We start from the raw sequence: 21,010 nt of genomic DNA, 5'->3' as shown, positions 1-21,010 counted from the left end.
TTTTTTTTTTTTTTTTTTTCTAAATATCCTAAAATCACCTAAAATTCAATAATCAAATCTCATTAATCCCAAATCATTTTCTTATTAAATCATTTAAAATCTCTACCAAATAATCAAAATCTCCTAAAACTACATTAAATCTCTCAAAATCCTAAAATATTAAAATCTCATCAAATCTCCTAAAATATTAAGTTCAATACACCCCCCCAATAGTACGAATCATGATTCATGGCCTTGTTTTAAAAAGACCCAAAGAAGAAAGAAAAAATGGGGATTTGGAGTTATTGAGGTTAGTAAGCTGGACCGCATTGATCGGGGGACATGCATAAAGCATAATACAACTTGTGACTCAAAATTTTTAATGAAAGTGGTACAAACAATTTACTTGTGACCACACAAAATGTAAGTATCAAATTAATTGTTTTATCTGCTAGAAAGAACTATAATGTTTACATTTTACAAAACTACACGTAAAAAACATCTACTTTCCAAATTAAGGGGGTTACAAATTTTCTCATATAAAAAATATTGGAAACAACTGAAAATGATGTTATTAGTATCCGGGTGTTAGAGAAGAGAAACTTCAATTTCGGTTTTATTACAACTCAGGGATACATCAACTCATCAAGGAAAGAAAGAGATATGGGTAAACAAATAGGATTTTGATGAGACCATGCACTCAAATGTTGTCATGGACAAGGTCTTAACAACTGGCTTACCCTGGTCTCAAATCTCTCTAACGCAATTAAATTTTTTTTCCTTATCAAACATTTTCAGCTTAATCTTAAATAAAATGAGTGTATGAAAAATAATCTCAAATCTTTCAAAGAAACAGCATAAACAGCATAAAATCCGTCTCTCACCCCCTCCCCAAGGCGACGAAGAAGGCGACTGTTATTAGAACCTAAACTCCTCTGTTGTATTATCCGGCCGGCGTCAACTTTGGCGTCGGCCGTACTACTTCTTCTCTATGCTTTTTCTTTCCTTTGTACTTTTACTTCATGTATTTGTTTTTTTAGTTCACAACCGTTTTTTTAGGGTGATCGGAAAGTGATCATGGCATTTCCCTTACGGTGGCCGCTCATATCTTCCCGAGATCCTATGAATTCAATTCTCAATAGTTTCTCTCTAAAATTCTTAACTACTTTATTTGTTTTCCTCACGGTGTTTTTAAGGTTTCGAAGGCGGTTTACTTCAATTTGTGTATTCTTCTCCTGTTTTCCCAGTGGATGCGAAATGTTTTCCTGTGTGTTAGTGTCGGCGAGAGAAAGGTTATTCCTCACCATTTGGGTGATGGCTGTTATGTTCTTCTGCGACAGTGTAAGGATTCCTACTGGAATCAACCACCGTTCGTTTGATATTCCCACAATAGATTCAACGATTCGGTGTGATGAGCAATTACAAGTGATTCCAAAGGCATATTGTGATAACAAAACCTTTCATAATGTGATAAACACAACGATCGATAAATCTCGATTTGAGTGGTGCATTGGTCGACAAGTTTGGGATCCAGGAATATCAAGCATTCCAAGAAGAGAAGCATCGGTGCGGAGAATCGGATACGCAAAAAAATTATGGGTATTAGCTATAACCAAGAAAAATGTCATCTCCTTGAGATGTTTTGTTGGGAAGCGATGTAACAGATAGATCGTTACCATTGATCGTTTTAAAGTTAAATGGAATTTCGTCAAAAGAACGATAGCCAAAGGAAACAATCATATCGGATTGAAGAAGAAGACAAAGAAGGAAGATAATATATTTAATAATCTATTAGCGTGCAAGGCTTACAAAAGAAAGCAACGGCTACTTCACTTGTTCGGTTGGATTTTCTTCATCTTAAGTTTAATCACGTTTTGGTTGTATCTGTATTCCTTACAAACAATTATGTAATCTCTGATTCAATTAATAAAATAAAGTAAGATGTTAAAAAAAAAAACAGCATAAAAAGGGGTGGTAAAATTTTATCTCCGGGATGGTCAAAAAAACAAGAAAAAACAACTTACTTGAATTGGCTTGAAGGCTATTTCTTCTCCTTCGGTAAAAATGAGTCTTCACTTTACCAACACCCTAAGGGTTTGAATAGTGACAGCGATCAGGGCAGACAAATCTGTCAGCGGATTAGAGCGCTTTTTATTTACTATTCACAAGTTTAGTCGGCAATGGTGCGGTCCAATAAATACAAAAAGAAAACCGCTACAAACCAACAGCGATCTATTTTTCTGTACAAGTAAAGTTGGTCCGCAGCGGTCTGTTGTCCGCTCTATTTTTAGAGCGGACTAAATCGCTGATGGATTTGGCCGCCCCGACCGCAGTCACCATTCAGACCCTAACTTTCCCTTTAACAACTGCAAACCGCATAATAACAAATTCAATCACTTCTTGACTTCATATCAAACCAACATTAAACCAGAAATTCCAACCATCAAGCTTTAATTAAAATTTTGTCCCCATTAAAGAAATAAATAAGTTGAGTTTTAGTACATTATCAAAATATTATTAGAAAAGTAATACATTTACTATTTGCAATTAGCAAAATAGTTGTAGGGTCCATTTGTGAAAGCATTAGTGTGTGAGTGTATAGGTGAGAGAGAGAAAATTATGTGAGAGAGGGAAAACAATAGTGTGTGGGTGAGAGAGAGAAAAAAAATTTAATCTTTTTATTTATTTTATATAGTTAGTCTAATATTAGATAATATAAATTAGTTTCATACCAATTTTTCAGATACAAAAAAAAATCTATCTTTTTTCTTTATAATTTATACTAGGAGATATCCCGTGCTTTAAGCACGGGTCAATATTTTTATTAAAAATTATAATATAATAATAAAAATTATTATTTTATTTTTTTTAAAAGTTCTTTTGTTTGAGATAATATTTATTTTTAATTTTTATGTAAATTTATTAGTCTATTTGAATACTAATTATTTTAAAATATTATAGTATTTTATTTTTGGCGTATTATTACAGTTTTATATTTTTTGTTTGTTGTATTTGCATCATTATTTTGTGAAATATAAAATAGTAATTTTAATATTATAATTTTGAGCAAATAAAAATTATTAATTTATCATCTATATAAATTTAGTTTTACTAACCCGCCAATATGGAAATTAAAACACATATTTTCATACATTGAGTAAAATATCTTCGTTTTAAAAAATTCAAATCACAACATATGCAGAAAATATGCATTTTATTAATTATAAGTATTATATGAAAATTCCAAACAATTTGTAAATAAAATAAAATAAAGATGATAGGAGAATCATAATTTGAAATCTTAACAAAATCTTTAAATTTAGTTATTAAAAATAATTGTATTGTATACTTGGATATAAAATCTTATTTTTTAAAATTCTGATTGGTTTATATATTTTTTTAAAAATAGTTATTAATTTCGTCCATAATTTAATATAGAAAGAAAATATTTTTTTAGATTTTGAGTTTTTATTTTATTTTTTAATTAATTATATTTATTTAAATTAGTTAATTAAGCTTAATTAATTTTTTCTAATAGCAATTGAATGTAATTTTCTACACGTTTTAAGGTTAGTTTCATATTTGTACTTCTCAATTAATATAGTAGGATGCATTTTTATTATTTTATATCACAACTGATGTATATGATTATTTTGTACATATTTATCGCTGGATGATTTTTAATTCATACATGCTTATTGTTGTATATGATTATTCTGAACCAACAATAAATATGTACGGATTAAAAACTATATAACAATAAATATGTACAGAATAATCATATACATCAGTTGTGATATAAAATATATTTAAAACAATAAAACAAAATGCATAACAAATTATTAAAAAACTATAGATTTTTATGTATTTGAAATTTTTTTTAAAATAAAATTAATTTATATTAGTGTATTTCAGGTTTAGATATAGGAGGTGTAACAGTAAAATTAAAGAAAAAAATAAAGATATGTAGATGAAATAAGAAATAAGAGAGAAAAACAAGAAAAATTTGCTGCTGACCCGACGTTCCCCTCTATCTCTCAGTCAGCCACCCACTTTCCTCTTTCTCACTTCTACGTTCCCCTCTAGCTCTCAGTCACCCATCCACTTTCTTTTCTCTCACTCAGCAACCTTTCTCTCACTCAGCTACCTTCTTTTCTAGCACTATATCTAAGACCGAAGTAACGTACTAAAATTCAAACAAGCCCTTAAAAAGAAAGAGCACAAACCTAGATTGTTTACAGCAGCTAAGACTGAGATCAATGGCGAGACCGGTGGAGCTTCCTAACGATTTGGTAGATGAGATACTCTATCGCGTTCCGGCCACATCCCTGAAACGGTTACGAAGTACTTGCAAACGATGGAACCGTTTGTTCAAAGAAGATAGGAAATTCGCGAGTGAGCACCGGGATAAAGCCCCAAAGGAGTTTCTATTTCTCATCATGACAGAGAAGCAGACGATTTGTCCGTTGAGCATTATCAATCTTCCATCTGTAGAGGTAAAAAGAGAGCTTAGCCTACCAGCTGATCCCTCTAAGCCGTTGCTTGAGACCAACGTCTTTCACTGCGACGGCTTATTGTTATGCGTCCGCGATTTCCCCACATCCCATTATGAAATTGTGGTTTGGAACCCGTTTACTGGTCAAACCAGGTGGATCGAAGCCCACAATCGTTGGAAGCCATTCATAACATTTGTTCTCGGGTACAACAACAACAAGTCCTCCTGCAATCAAAGAAGCTACAAAATTTTGTGCTTTAGTCCTGGTGGCAAAGATGCAGAAATCTACGACCTTAGCTCCTCTGATTCGTGGAGGAGGATTCCTGATGGTGATCTCACTCCACCAGGCTGGGGCGGTATGTTCTCTGAAGACATCGTGTCTTTGAAGGGAAATACTTACTTTTTTGCTAAGGAGAAATCTAAACCGCAACTTGGCTTGTCATTGCTCAAATTTGATTTCTCTACTGAGAAATCATCTCTGTTTGTGCGTCTTCCCTATCAGCGTCCAAGGTGCGAAATTTTGAGACTTTCTGCTGTTAGGGACGAGAAACTTTCCGTGTTTTTACAGCCCGATGATACATCCAAGGCTGAGATATGGGTGACAAGTAAGATTGATGATGACTCCACCAAAGCGGTGTCCTGGAACAAGGTCTTAGCATTTGATTTGAGCCCTCATCTTCAAATTACTGGGCTGGTAACGTTTGTGCTTGACGAGGATAAGAAAGTGGCCCTCTGTTGTGAGAGATNATGACAGAGAAGCAGACGATTTGTCCGTTGAGCATTATCAATCTTCCATCTGTAGAGGTAAAAAGAGAGCTTAGCCTACCAGCTGATCCCTCTAAGCCGTTGCTTGAGACCAACGTCTTTCACTGCGACGGCTTATTGTTATGCGTCCGCGATTTCCCCACATCCCATTATGAAATTGTGGTTTGGAACCCGTTTACTGGTCAAACCAGGTGGATCGAAGCCCACAATCGTTGGAAGCCATTCATAACATTTGTTCTCGGGTACAACAACAACAAGTCCTCCTGCAATCAAAGAAGCTACAAAATTTTGTGCTTTAGTCCTGGTGGCAAAGATGCAGAAATCTACGACCTTAGCTCCTCTGATTCGTGGAGGAGGATTCCTGATGGTGATCTCACTCCACCAGGCTGGGGCGGTATGTTCTCTGAAGACATCGTGTCTTTGAAGGGAAATACTTACTTTTTTGCTAAGGAGAAATCTAAACCGCAACTTGGCTTGTCATTGCTCAAATTTGATTTCTCTACTGAGAAATCATCTCTGTTTGTGCGTCTTCCCTATCAGCGTCCAAGGTGCGAAATTTTGAGACTTTCTGCTGTTAGGGACGAGAAACTTTCCGTGTTTTTACAGCCCGATGATACATCCAAGGCTGAGATATGGGTGACAAGTAAGATTGATGATGACTCCACCAAAGCGGTGTCCTGGAACAAGGTCTTAGCATTTGATTTGAGCCCTCATCTTCAAATTACTGGGCTGGTAACGTTTGTGCTTGACGAGGATAAGAAAGTGGCCCTCTGTTGTGAGAGATTGATGGATCACGACGACTACAGCCTCTGCATCGATAAGATATACATTCTCGGCGAGGATAATCAAGTCAGTGAATTTGCTTTTGATCCGACTACATATACAGAACCTCGGCCATTTCCTCTTAATTACGTTCCAAGTTTGGTCCAAATCTAGCTACCTGCTGGAGACTAAAAACAACCTCTACAAGATGTGGTCTTGTAGTGTTTCTTGCTTGCTTGCTTTAAACACAGTTTTTTTTTTAAGTATTATTATGGTCTAAACATGTCTCGTACCGCATATGTCTAACAAATAAGTGTTATTTTTAATTACGTTCCAAGTTTGGTCCAAATCGAGTTACCTGCTGGTTGCAACAAAAGAAAAGGAGGTGACTAAACTAGATGTGGTATTCTAGTGTTCCTTGCTTGCTTTTAAACACTAAGTTTTATGATCGAAAGAAGAAGTGTGTCTAAAAATTTCAAGCATTTCTATAATTCAATGACAAAAGTGTCTCTCATGTTCAAAGCTCCCCTGCTCCGAGTCCTTTCTATTTCACCTAAGTTACAAATTGTACAACAACTAGAAGTCATCATTACCCATTCACCTCTTAACTTGTACTACTAAGCCAAGCTGGTATGTTGCAAATATATTAATTGGTCTTTTCTCTATATCTTACAAATACACCGCTTAATCTTGCAAATATTGGACCAAAAACACAACCCACAAATTATTTAAGACCGCAGCTAAACTTGCGTTTTGCTGGGACATCCAAAGTTGAAACATATCAGAAGACGTTTACTCATAACAAACTCTTTGATTTGTCGTTTAACCTTAAGCTGTGCAAAATGTGTATTAAAAAAGAGATTCATAGAGTTACTGCAGGGAAGGAGTCATTAGGTTTTGACCAGCACTGCATCTTCCTCTCATTTCAAATTTATGTATCCCCCTGTCAGCATAACAATCTAGCAGTCAACCACAATGTTAGGGACTTAGNTAGAAGTCATCATTACCCATTCACCTCTTAACTTGTACTACTAAGCCGAGCTGGTATGTTGCAAATATATTTATTGGTCTTTTCTCTATATCTTACAAGCACACCGCTAAATCTTGCAAATATTGGACCAAAAACACAACCCACAAACTATTTAAAACTTTTGGGGCATCCAAAAGCTACCCAAATATAGAATGTATATTGAAAAGAGATCCATAGAGTTACTGCAGGGAAGGCGCCATTAGATTTCGACCAGCACTGCATCTTCCTCTCATTTCAAATTATGTATGTCAGCATAACAATCTAACAGTCAACCACAATGTTGGGGGTGAATCACATGGTCAAGCAATAAAGCATGTGCCAATAATGTACGGTACCTTGTAGCTTTAAGAGCGGGTGCCTGCACCTACGGAATCTGAATGTTTTCTGATGCAATCTCTGTATGTCTTCTGCCACAGTTACCACCACCTACAGTCTTATCTATGCCTTTTCCTTCAACAGTCCATTTTCACCAGTTTCCTCAAGCAAACTGCATAAAGAGGGTTTTCAATTATCTCAGAGGTGATCAAACAACAACTTCCTCCAATTGTTGATGTTGGCTTGATGTTATTCTCATGTTTGTTATCTCACCATTTGAAATCCCTCGTCGTTATTCCACCAGAACAGATTGTTTTTGTCAATACTCTTTTATATACATCGTCGGTAAAGAATTTTGTTCTTGTGCTCATTACCTGTCAGGAACCTGCAGAATCATTACATACATCTTTACTTTGTGATCACGAGAGCATTAAATTAGTTCAAACAAGTGAAATAGAACCTGCAAATCCACTTCCAAACTCAAAGCCTTTTGCTTGCAGGCAATGACATACATGCGTTTACCAGTTCAGTCCATGCATATTATTCACAAATTGAAAACAGATTATTTCAATGGTAAAGTGGGACAACACACGAGGAGAATGAAGGTGTTAACACTACCAAAAGAAGTTCCCCTAATTAGTTCCCCAAAGATGATAGCTGCATCTTTTAAAAGGAGATCCACACATACTCCATAGTCAAACAAATTCTCATTGGTCTACTAGATGCCCCTGGAATACTATACAACCTGGTGGACTCGGGAGACATAATCAAGAATCTGGATTTCCAAACAGGTACAAACTTAACCAAGTGAAGATAATATATATTAACAACAATAACGAGTTGTGCAAGACAAGTCATTACCTGAACTGATCGGACTCTGTTCTTTCATGTGATATGTTGCGTCAGTATGTGAAAAGGCCTGCCAATATGCAACAATGTTGCAATCCTCTCAAAGAATCCTCAGAAAGAATTTTAAAAGTTTAAACCTGGATTTTAGCATATCTAGTGGCGTAAATCTCTTCAAACCGTTATTTATTTAGAGCCTCTAAAAATACTGACGTGGCACATAGTGCTCACTTGGAACACTCTCCAGATGACACGTGGCTCGCTCACTCACTGGAAGTCTGGAACTTTATAAAAAGCCACACTCCTCTTCTACACTCCAATAATGTTTACATTTTACAAAACTACACGTTAAAAACATGATTACAAATTTTCTCATATAAAAATAATTGGAAACGATTGAAAATGATGTTATTAGTATCCGGGTGTTAGAGAAGAGAAACTTCAATTTCGGTTTTATTACAACATTTACAACTCAGGATACATCAAAGAACGACAGAGATATGAGTAAACAAATAAGATTTTGATGAGACAATGCACTCAAATGTTAACAACTGGCTTACCCTGGTCTCAAATCTCTCAAACGCAATTACAAATCTTTTCCTTATCAAACATTTTCAGCTGTGTGACAAATAATCTCAAATCTCTCAAAAAAACAGCATAAAGAGGGATGGTTAAATTTTATCTCCGGGATGGTCAAAGTAAAAAGAAAAACAACTTACTCGAATTGGCTTGAAGGCTATTTATTCTTCCGCGATAAAAAATAGTCTTCACTTTACCAACACCCTAAGGGTTTGAATGGTAACATCGGTCAGACTAGACAAATCCTTCACTCGAAGTGGTGCGGTCCAAAAAATACAGAAAGAAAACCGTTGCAGACCAACTGCGATCTATTTTTGTGTATAAATAAAGTTGGTCCGTAGTGGTCTATTGTCCGCCCTATTTTTGAAGCGGACTAAACCGCTGACGGATTTGGCCGCCCCGACCACAGTCACCATTCAGACCCTAACTGTTTCTTTTACCACTGCAAACCGTAGAAAAACAAATTCAATCACTTCTTGACTTCACATCAAACCGACATTAAACCAGAAATTTCAACTATAAAGCTTTAATTAAAACTTTGTCCCCATTAAAGAAAGAGATAAATTGAGTTTTAGTACATTTTCAAAAGATTATTAGGAAAGTAATACATTTACTATATATTTGCAATTGACAAAATAGTTGTAGGGTCCATTTGTGAAAGCAATAGTGTGTGTGTCTAGGTGAGAAATGGTTTTAGTTATACAATTTTTTGTTGGAATTGTAATATAGTAAATGTTTTAGATAAATTTTATTTGAAATCGAATTAAAAACAATGCAGCAATACTTATGTACGGATTAAAAATCATCCAACAATAAATATGTACAGAACAATCATATATATCAGTTGTGATATAAAATCTATATAATAATAACAATCCAAATAAATGCGACCAACATTTGTGTTTTTTCAATCGTACATTTTGGATATTTTCTGATTAGTCGTGATGGATCATTAAAACGGTTATTTATGAAAAGTTACAACTGTTCACTGTGAAGTTGTGTTGATTAGAACATTCGTATCTTTTGAAATATATATATATATATATATATATATATATTTATCTGTCTGAAATGTTTTCATTTTTTTTTGCCATGACACAAAGTCAACTAAAATTTCAATCTCAATAGTTTATACATTTTTCTAAATTATTTTCTAGCATTCATTTTTTTTAAAGTCAAGAAGTTCCTCTAATTTTTGATTTAACAAAAGTTTTTTGGAATGATGAATCTAATTTAATCTTTTAGTTAATTTTAAATATAAAGTTTAATGAAAATACCTAGAGTGATTTTCCAAGAGTTAGATGGATTACATAGTGAGTTTTTGGATTTGAATTTTCAATATATTTAAACCCAATCCGAATAAATTCCACTAAAAGTTGTGTTTTTTCAATCGTACCTTTTGGATAATTTTTTAAAAAAATCTGTAAAAAATTTTAAATTGTATGTTTTACAAAAAGTTGCGATTGTTCATTGTATTGATTTTTTTTGTAAATTTGCAACTGTTCATTGTAGAGTTGTGTTTATTTGAATATTCGTATCTTTTGAAATCTATATGTTTGAACTGTTTTCATTTTTTTTCCATGACACAAAATAATACAAAATTTTAATATCAACAGTTTTTACAGCTTTCTAAATTATTCTCTAACATTGTTTCTTTTAAAAGTAAAGAAACTCTTCCAATTCTTGATTTAACAAAAGATTTTTGGAATGATGAATCTAATCTACAACTTTTAGTTAATTTTAAATATAAAAATTTAATGTCTATATATAATAGCAATCCGAAAATGCCATCAAAAGTTGTGTTTTTTCAACCGTACCTTTTGGATATTTTTTAAAAAAATCTGTACAAAAATTAAATTGTGTGTTTTAGAAAAAGTTGCGATTGTTCATTATAACAATTTTTTTTTGTAAAATTGTTCATTGTAGAGTTGTGTTTATTCATATATTCATATTTTTTGAACTCTAGATATATTTGTCTTTTTGAACTATTTTCATTTTTTGCCATGACACAAAATAATATAAAATTTCAATATCAACAGTATTTACACATTTCTAAATTATTCTCTGGCATTCATTCTTTTAAAAGTAAAAATATTCCTTCAATTCTTGATTTAACAAAAGATTTTTGGAGTGACGAATCTAATTTACAAGTCTTAGTTAATTTTAAATATAAAAATTTCATGAAAATAACTAGAGTTTTTTTCAAGAGTTAGATGAATTATATAATAAGTTTTTAAATTTGACTTCTTAATATGGTAATAAAGATGTCTTCTATTTAAAAGCAGTTTATATGGATTATTAGGTGAAATCAAGTGCAGACACAACATTTGCGATTTTTTGTAGCACCTTTTCATATATTTTTTTTTAATTCAAACGATTGTATCTGTTCATTGTAAAGTTATGTCTTTTCACTATATTTTATTTATATATTTTCATCATAACTTTTTGGTCTAATAGGTGTGTCTATTTAAATAGTCATGTCTTTTGAACTCTCTTTATATTTGTCTCTTCATCAGTAACTAACAAGTTCGTTGAAACAAAATTTTCCATTTTATGTTGAATCTAAATAATTAAATATTAATATCTAATATTCAGCATTATTCTATAATCTAACTAAAATTTTAGAAATTATTATAGCAGTAGAGAAATTTAATACAACTTAATATAGAAATTATGGTTGCCACTATTTTTACCGTAACTTTTTGTTAAAAATAGTTTAATATTTAAAAATAAGAATAACAATCTGAATAAATACAAACAACAGTTGCGACTTTGCTTAGTATTTTTTTGTAAGAAAATTGTTTTTATTCCTTTTTTTTTAAACTCAAAAAGTTGTATCTGTTCATTTTAGAGTTGTGTCTTTTCACTATATTTTATTCATATGTTTTCATCACAACTTTTCGTTCGAATAGGTGTGTCTATTTAAATAGTCATGTCTTTTGAACTTTCTATATATTTGTCTTTTCATCAATAACTAACAAATCATTATTCGTTGAAACAAATTTTCCGTTTTACGTTTAATCTAAATAATTTGAATATTAATATGTAATATTCAACGTTATTCTATAATCTAACTAAAATTTTAGAAATAATTATAGCAATATAGAAATTTAATAAAACTTAATATAGAATTTATAGTTGCGTTGCGTCTATTTATCGTAACTTTTCGTTAAAAAATATTTTAAGATTTAAAATTTATATTATTTTGTTTTTAATTATAATTATTTAATAGAAAATTATATTTACTCATTCCAACCATTAGTTCAATATTCTCAGTTATGATCACTTTGTCGTAATAATTTTTTTAATTGTAGCTTTACTATAATATTTCATAAAAAAACCTTATATTTATAATACTTTAAACAATATTTTTTTGCAAAGTTGCGTTTAATTGTAGCTTTCATTTTGATGATTGTGTTTTTAGTAACAGTTTATGTTTAATGTTTATGTATTCAAACAATTTTATTACATACAAATGCTTTCATAATGTATAATTTTAAATTTTAAATTTTATTTATTTTTTTCTAAAATACTTCTCCCGCGACATCGCTAGGGTCTGAGTCCTAATATATTTAAAACAATTAAACAAAATGCATATCAAATTATATATAAAAAAAATTTGTATTTGAAAGTTTTTAAAAAAACTAATTTATATTAGAGTGTATTTTATAGGTTTAGATTAGAAAGTGTAACAGTAGAATTTAAAAAATAAAGATATATCGATGGAATAAGAAAAGAGCAAAAAAAAAAATTTGCTGCTGACTCCACGTTCCCCTAATCCCCTCTATCTCTCAGTCACCCACCCACTTTCTTCCCTCTCACGTCTACCGTTCTACGTTCCCCTCTACCTCTCAGTCACCCATCCACTTTCCTTTCTCTCACTCAGCAACCTTTCTCTCACTCAGCCACCTTTTTTTTCTCTCACTATATCTAAGACATACAGAGTCAAATATACTGCTTATTAAACGTACTAAAATTCAAACAAGCCCTTTGAAGAAAGAGCAAAAACCTAGATTTTTTACAGCAGCTGAGACTGAGATCGATGGTGATACCGGAGCTTGTAAACGATTTGGTAGATGATATACTCTATCGCGTTCCGGCCACATCCCTGAAACGGTTACGAGCTACTTGCAAAAGATGGAACCGTCTGTTCAAAGAAGATAGGAAATTCGCGAGTGAGCACCGGGATAAAGCCGCAAAGGAGTTTCTATTTCTCATCTTGACAGAGAAGCAGAGGATTTGTCCGTTGAGCATTATCAATCTTCCATCTGTAGAGGTAAAAAGAGAGCTTAGCCTACCACGTCCGCGTTCTAACAATTCACGTCAATTCGATATGACGACCCAAGTCTTTCACTGCGACGGCTTATTGTTATGCGTCCGCGATTTCATCACCAGTCCCACCGCATGCCACTATGAAATAGTGGTTTGGAACCCGTTTACTGGTCAAACCAGGTGGATCGAAGCCGACAATCGTTGGAATCCATTCATTACATTTGTTCTCGGGTACAACAACAACAAGTCCTCCTGCAGTCAAAGAATTTTGTGCTTTGATCCTGCTGGCAAAGAAACAGAAATCTACGACCTTAACTCCTCTGATTCGTGGAGGAGGATTCCTGATGATGGTGATCTCACTCCACCAGGCTGGACCGCTGTGATCGCTGAAGACTTCGCGTCTTTGAAGGGAAATACTTACTTTTTTGCTAAGGAGGAATCAGAACCGCAACTTGGCTTGTCATTGCTCAAATTTGATTTCTCTACTGAGAAATCATCTCTGTTTTTGCGTCTTCCCTATCAGCGTCCAAGGTGCGAAATTTTGAGACTTTCTGCTGTTAGGGACGAGAAACTTTCCGTGTTTTTACAGCCCGATTCTACATCCGAGACTGAGATATGGGTGACAAGTAAGATTGATGATGACTCCACCAAAGCGGTGTCCTGGAACAAGGTCTTAGCATTCGATTTGAGCCCTCATCTTCAAATTACTGATGAGGTAACGTTTGTGCTTGACGAGGATAAGAAAGTCGCCGTGTGTTGTGAGAGATTGATGGATTACGACAGCCTCTGCATCGATAAGATATACATTCTCGGCGAGGATAACCAAGTCAGTGAATTTGGTTTTGATCCGACTACATATCAGACAGGACCTCGGCCAGTTCCTCTTAATTACGTTCCAAGTTTGGTCCAAATCGAGCTACCTGCTGAAGACTAAAAACAACCTCTACAAGATGTGGTCTTGTACTGTTTCTTGCGTGCTTGCTTTAAACACAGTTTTTTTTTTTTTAAGTATTATGGTCTAAACATGTCTCGTACAGCATATGTCTAACAAATAAGTGTTATGTCTTAAACGAATCGACTTCTAAAAATGTTTGCAAAGTGATTTGATACAAAAGGCGGTCAGCTGCTAATGATGGAAATTATTTTACCTCTCAAGTCCATACAAATACATAAACGAGTGTTTCTAAGGATCTACCATGTTTATATATTCACCCCTCCTCCCCTTTTCATTGTGTGGAAAGGGCATGAGTTTCTCCAAAAACAGAGTACTTTGAGGTAAGAGAATGCACCAAATAATGTGAAGGGATAACATATGTAAAGAGAGATTAGAGTAAATTGATTTCCATAAGCTAGTCTTTCAATGGTCTCTCTAGCTGAAGATCTCCTGCCACATCATGAAGAAAGTGAGATACTTTATGTGAAGATTGCTTCCATTTCAAATACTAATCCTAACGAAGATAAGCAATATACATAGATAAAGTTTTCAAACAAAAGAACACCACCACCAGTCATTACCTGAACTGACCTGACTCTATACTTCATGCGATGAGCTGCATCAGTATGTGAAGGCCCTATATATGTTATCCCAATCCGGATGCAAAAAGAAGAAGAAGAAGCCATTGTAAATATCAAAATCGGACTCTCCGAAACTAATGAGAATTGTTATGGCGGTACGGTTTAATTGGTTCAGACAGACCTCTCAATTCAATTCTTGTACCGACATTAAACCAACAATTCGAAACATAAATAGAAACTTTCCATTCTCAACATAAATTAACATTTTAGTTTGCTCCTATCCAAAATTATATATGTTGGCAAAGAAAGAAGAAACGTGAAAAGCAAAACCCTAACTTTACAATCAGCTGAGATCAATGGCGAGACCGGTGGAGCTTCTTAATGATTTGGTAGATGAGATTCTCTATCGCGTTCCGGCCACTTCCCTTAAACGATTACGAGCTACTTGCAAACGATGGAACCGTTTATTCAAAGATGATCGGAGATTCGGAAGCGAGCACCGCGATAAAGCCGCAAAGGAGATTCACTCTCTCATCTTGACAGAGAAGTGCCGGATTTGTCCGGTGAGCATCAATCTTCCCAATGGAGATGTTCCTCCATCTCTAGAGGTAAAAAAAGAGCTTAGCCTACCACATCCGCATTTTAACAATTCATCTCAGTACGATATAGCTAATGTCTGTCACTGCGACGGCTTATTGTTATGCAACCCCTACGACGGAGACATCACTTGGTTTGGTACTAAAATAGTGGTTTGGAACCCGTTTACTGGTCAAACCAGGTGGATCGAAGCCCGCAATCGTAAGATGAATAGTACCATATTTGTTCTCGGATACTACTACAAGCAAGACAAGAACAAGAACAAGTCCTGTAGTAAAAGAAGCTACAAAATTTTGTGCTTTGGTTTTCATGGCGAAGATATAGAAATCTACGAGCTTAACTCTAATGATTCGTGGAGGAGGCTTCCTGACGGTGATCTCACTCCACCAGGATGGTCCATTGATTGCTCTGCCAACGATTACGTCGTGTTTTTAACGGGAAGTGCTTACTTTTTTGCTAAGGAGAAATCAAAACCGCAACTTAGCTTGTCATTGGTCAGATTTGATTTTTCTACTGAGAAATCATCTCTGTTTGTGGCTCTTCCCCGTCAGTATCCAAGGCATGAGGTTTTGAGTCTTTCCGTTGTTGGAGAAGAGAAGCTCTCCGTGTTTTTACAGCCAAATGAGGCATCCAAGGCTGAGATATGGGTGACGAGTAAGATTGATGTGTCCACCAAAGTGGTGTCCGGGAGCAAGGTCTTAGCAGTTGATTTGAGCCCTGATCTTCAGATTACTTCTAATGTCCACTTTTTGCTTGACGAGGATAAGAAAGTCGCCGTGTGTAGTGAAAGGTGGATGGAAGACGAGAACAAGTCCATCGACAAGACATTCTTTCTCGGAGAGGATAACAAAGTCCGTGAATTGGGTTTTGGTCAGCTGGATTGGGTTGATGCAGCAAATTCGCCAGTTATTCTTAATTACGTTCCAAGTTTGGTCCAAATCGAGCTACCTGCTGCTGGTTGCAACAAAAGAAAAAGAGGTGACTAAACAAGATGTGGTTTTGTAGTGTTCCTTGCTTGCTTTTAAACATTAAGTTTTATGATCAAAACATATGTCTAAAGAAAGAAGAAGTGTGTTATGTCTAAAAATTTCAAGCATATCTAATTCAATGACAAAAGTGTCTCATGTACAAAGCTCCCCTGCTCCGAGTCCTTATTTCACGTAAGTTACAAATTGTACAACAACTAGAAGTCATCATTACCCATTCACCTCTTAACTTGTACTACTAAGCCGAGCTGGTATGTTGCAAATATATTTATTGGTCTTTTCTCTATATCTTACAAGCACACCGCTAAATCTTGCAAATATTGGACCAAAAACACAACCCACAAACTATTTAAAACTTTTGGGGCATCCAAAAGCTACCCAAATATAGAATGTATATTGAAAAGAGATCCATAGAGTTACTGCAGGGAAGGCGCCATTAGATTTCGACCAGCACTGCATCTTCCTCTCATTTCAAATTATGTATGTCAGCATAACAATCTAACAGTCAACCACAATGTTGGGGGTGAATCACATGGTCAAGCAATAAAGCATGTGCCAATAATGTACGGTACCTTGTAGCTTTAAGAGCGGGTGCCTGCACCTACGGAATCTGAATGTTTTCTGATGCAATCTCTGTATGTCTTCTGCCACAGTTACCACCACCTACAGTCTTATCTATGCCTTTTCCTTCAACAGTCCATTTTCACCAGTTTCCTCAAGCAAACTGCATAAAGAGGGTTTTCAATTATCTCAGAGGTGATCAAACAACAACTTCCTCCAATTGTTGATGTTGGCTTGATGTTATTCTCATGTTTGTTATCTCACCATTTGAAATCCCTCGTCGTTATTCCACCAGAACAGATTGTTTTTGTCAATACTCTTTTATATACATCGTCGGTAAAGAATTTTGTTCTTGTGCTCATTACCTGTCAGGAACCTGCAGAATCATTACATACATCTTTACTTTGTGATCACGAGAGCATTAAATTAGTTCAAACAAGTGAAATAGAACCTGCAAATCCACTTCCAAACTCAAAGCCTTTTGCTTGCAGGCAATGACATACATGCGTTTACCAGTTCAGTCCATGCATATTATTCACAAATTGAAAACAGATTATTTCAATGGTAAAGTGGGACAACACACGAGGAGAATGAAGGTGTTAACACTACCAAAAGAAGTTCCCCTAATTAGTTCCCCAAAGATGATAGCTGCATCTTTTAAAAAGAGATCCAATCATACTCCATAGTCAAACAAATTCTCATTGGTCTACTAGATGCCCCTGGAATACTATACAACCTGGTGGACTCGCGAGACATAATCAAGAATCTGGAATTCCAAACAGGTACAAACTTAACCAAGTGAAGATGCAACAATATTAACAACAATAACGAGTTGTGCAAGTCAAGTCATTATCTGAACTGATCGGACTCTGTTCTTTCATGTGATAAGTTGCGTCAGTATGTGAAGGCCTGCGCCAATATGCAACAATGTCCAATCTTCTAGGATGGTTATAGGCGGTACGGTTTACTTGGTTCAGATCTCTTGACAAGTAGTGACAAACAGCGATCCAAATGTTAATTTCGATTCATTTCTCCTAGCATTTTTTGTGATAATCCACAATTATCCTCTCAAAGATAAAAGTTTAAACCTGGATTTTAGCATATCTAGTGGCGTAAATCTCTTCAACCGTTCTTCATTTAGAGCCTCTAAAAATACTGACGTGGCGCATAGTGCTCACTTGGAACACTCTCCAGATGACACGTGGCTCACTCACTCACTGGAAGTCTGGAACTTTATAAAAAGCCACACTCCTCTTCCCTTTCTACACTCCAATAATGTTTACATTTTATAAAACTACACGTCAAAAACATGATTACAAATTTTCTCATATAAAAAATATTGGAAACGATTGAAAATGATGTTATTAGTATCCGGGTGTTAGAGAAGAGAAACTTCAATTTCGGTTTTATTACAATTCAGGGATACATCAAGAAACGAGATATGGGTAAACAAATAAGATTTTGATGAGACCATGCACTCAAGTGTTGTCAGGTCTTAATAACTGGCTTACCCTGGTCTCAAATCTCTCTAACGCAATTACAAATCTTTTCCTTATCAAACATTTTCAGCTTAATGTTAAATAAAATGAGTGTGTGACAAATAATCTCAAATCTCTCAAAGAAACAGCATAAAGAGGGATGGTTAAATTTTATCTCCCGAATGGTCAAAGTAAAAAGAAAAACAGCTTACTCGAATTGGCTTAAAGGCTATTTCTTCTCCCGCGATAAAAAAAGTCTTCACTTTACCAACACCCTAAGAGTTTGAATGGTAACAACGGTCAGGACGGACAAATCCGTCAGCGGACTAGACCGCTTTTTATTTATCATTCATAAGTTTAGTCTGTTGTGGCGCGGTCCAAAAAATACAGAAAAAACCGTTGCAGACCAACTGCGATCTATTTTTGTGTACAAATAAAGTTAGTCTGCAGCGGTCTATTGTCCGTCCTATTTTTGGGGCATACTAAACCGCTGACGGATTTGGCCGCCCCGAATGCAGTCATCATTCAGATCCTAATTGTCCCTTTAACCACTGCAAACCGCAGGAGAACAAATTCAATCACTTCTTGACTTCATATAACCGACATTAAACGAGAAATTCCACTATAAAGCTTTAATTAAAATTTTTGTCCCCATTAAAGAAAGAGATAAGTTGAGTTTTAGTACATTTTCAAAAGATTATTAGGAAAGTAATACATTTACTATTTGCAATTGGCAAAATAGTTGTAGGGTCCATTTATTAAAGCAATAGTGTGTGAGTGTCTAGGTGAGATGGTTTTAGTTATACAAATTTTAATTGGAATTTGATAGAGAGCGGAAGCTTAATTAACGGACGAGAACGCAAGATCTCCAGAGGACTTGATTCACGAACGGATCTTGCTTAGAACGCCAAGACTTGACGAAAAAGCAATAGGGATAGGGTCGACATCGGTTCCAGAGAACGACATCGACGTAGTTTTGCAAGTCCTCTTTGCAAGGCTTGAATAAAAGCTCTTAGGGTTGAGAGTCCTCTTCTCTAGGCTTTACACAAAGCTCACGAAAAACTTGTATATTTATTAATCAATAATTACATACATATGAGGGTTTGATCCCTTTATAATACACCCTTTATGATAAACTCAAATCTAAGACTAAGGAAAGATATAAACACTAAATATTTTAATCATAATTCTTTCTAAAATAAATAATTAACAATTAAAATAAGTTAACAAATCTAATGGATCTCAAATCCGTAAACACTCACGTAAAGCTCACTATATGCTGCATCAGTTCTCCTCGGGTTGGAGAAGATTCGTCCTCGAATCTTAACACGGTTTGATTGAAATAGGTAAATTTTATTTTTCCTTTTCTTCCATGAGTAATATATCGCACGAAGTACAATCTTCGTATGAGCTTTACACAAAGCTCTCGTAAAATTTGTTTATTCAATAATCAATAATTACATACATCTGAGGGTTTGATCCCTTTTATAACACACCCTTTATGATAAACTCAAATCTATACTAATAAAAATAGGAGCTATAAGCTTCTTAAGCTATCCACATAGGATTTTAAACAGCCAATATGAGTTAGCCATCTCACTAATTAACATTTTTGCTTAAGGTGTCCACATAATATTTAAAACAACCAATAGGGATTAGACATCTCATTTATTAACATTTTTGAAAATATTGTAGTTTTCTATATTATTAATTTTTTTTAGAAAATGGACAAATTTAAATCTATAAAGTAAAAGACATATATATAACGTCCCACGTCGGCTAGAAATTTTTTAGATAATGGTTCATAACCATTATAAATAAGACTAATATGCTTCCAACAACAAATGAACAGGAAATCTTGATTTATCAAGCGTCCAATTTTAAAAGTTTTATTCGGTTTAATTTGATGTTTTATTTGAGCAAATAAAAACATTTAAAAAGTTTTTAAATATTATAATATTTAAATTTTTAAAAAGTTTAAAATATTATAAATATTGAAACTTTTAAAAGTTCATAGCTTTTACAAAATTTAAAAATGAACAGGAAGCTTGATTAATCATGCATCCAAATTTAAAAGTTTTATTCGGTTTAACTAGGTTTTTTATTTTAGTGAATTTAAACATTTTAATATTTTAACAATAAAAAAAATTTCAACAATTTAGATTACATATACAATTGATTTCTGGTTCTTTATTTTAGACAATAATAAAATTTCCAACAAAAAGTAAGTTGTGTAGTACTTCAAACAAAAATGTTTTGAATGATTATTCAGTGATAGAAAATGAGGAAGCAGATGAGGACAAGGAAGAATAAAAGTATAACAAAGAAGTGGACAAAAGTTATGTGTTAATTTAAAACAAAATTGTTCTCAACGATTATCCAGTAGAAGAAAGCGGAAAATCGAACAAGAAAAAAGAAGAATAAGAGTATAACGAAGAAGTAGATGGTGAAAGTAACGATGACAACTACCATACAAAAGTGAAAATGAAGATGACGAGAAAGAATATAAAGAGTAAATGAAAAAAAAACACGAAGGCATAAGTGGTGGTGTTCCATTGAATATGAGAAACCAAAATTGACTACCATGCAAAATTGAAAATGAAGATGACGAGAAAGAATATAAAGAGTAAATGAAAAAAACACGAAGACATAAGCGGTGGTGTTCCATTGAATATGAGAAACCAAAACTGGTTCATGATTTTTTTGATCACAATTGATTTTTATATTTTTTAATTGTGTATTTAAAATAAAATTATTGTCTTCATAATAACTTAAATTATCAGAATATAATAGTTCATAACTATCATTAATTATATATAATTTTATCTAA

General features: G+C 34.0%; 3 protein-coding genes across 3 annotated transcripts; all 3 read left to right on the top strand.

Moving 5' to 3' along the window:
* Positions 4,068-6,350, top strand: LOC104746206 (F-box protein ETP1-like). The gene is made up of 2 exons (XM_010467625.2): positions 4,068-4,418; positions 5,222-6,350. The coding sequence occupies exons 1-2, from the start codon at positions 4,239-4,241 to the stop codon at positions 6,173-6,175; spliced, it is 1,134 nt and encodes a 377-aa protein (XP_010465927.1). The 5' UTR covers positions 4,068-4,238; the 3' UTR covers positions 6,176-6,350.
* LOC104746205 (F-box protein ETP1-like) lies at positions 12,753-14,190 on the top strand. Its single transcript, XM_010467624.1, has one exon. It carries the CDS (start codon positions 12,814-12,816, stop codon positions 13,975-13,977), a length of 1,164 nt encoding a protein of 387 aa, XP_010465926.1. The 5' UTR covers positions 12,753-12,813; the 3' UTR covers positions 13,978-14,190.
* Positions 14,915-16,141, top strand: LOC104748297 (F-box protein ETP1-like). The gene has a single exon (XM_010469962.1). The coding sequence runs from the start codon at positions 14,915-14,917 to the stop codon at positions 16,139-16,141; it is 1,227 nt and encodes a 408-aa protein (XP_010468264.1).

This window comes from Camelina sativa, chromosome 15 (assembly GCF_000633955.1).
Source record: "Camelina sativa cultivar DH55 chromosome 15, Cs, whole genome shotgun sequence".
NCBI classification, from domain to species: domain Eukaryota; kingdom Viridiplantae; phylum Streptophyta; class Magnoliopsida; order Brassicales; family Brassicaceae; genus Camelina; species Camelina sativa.
Note: the sequence above shows the minus strand (reverse complement) of the source record. Positions and strands in the feature narration are given on the sequence as shown.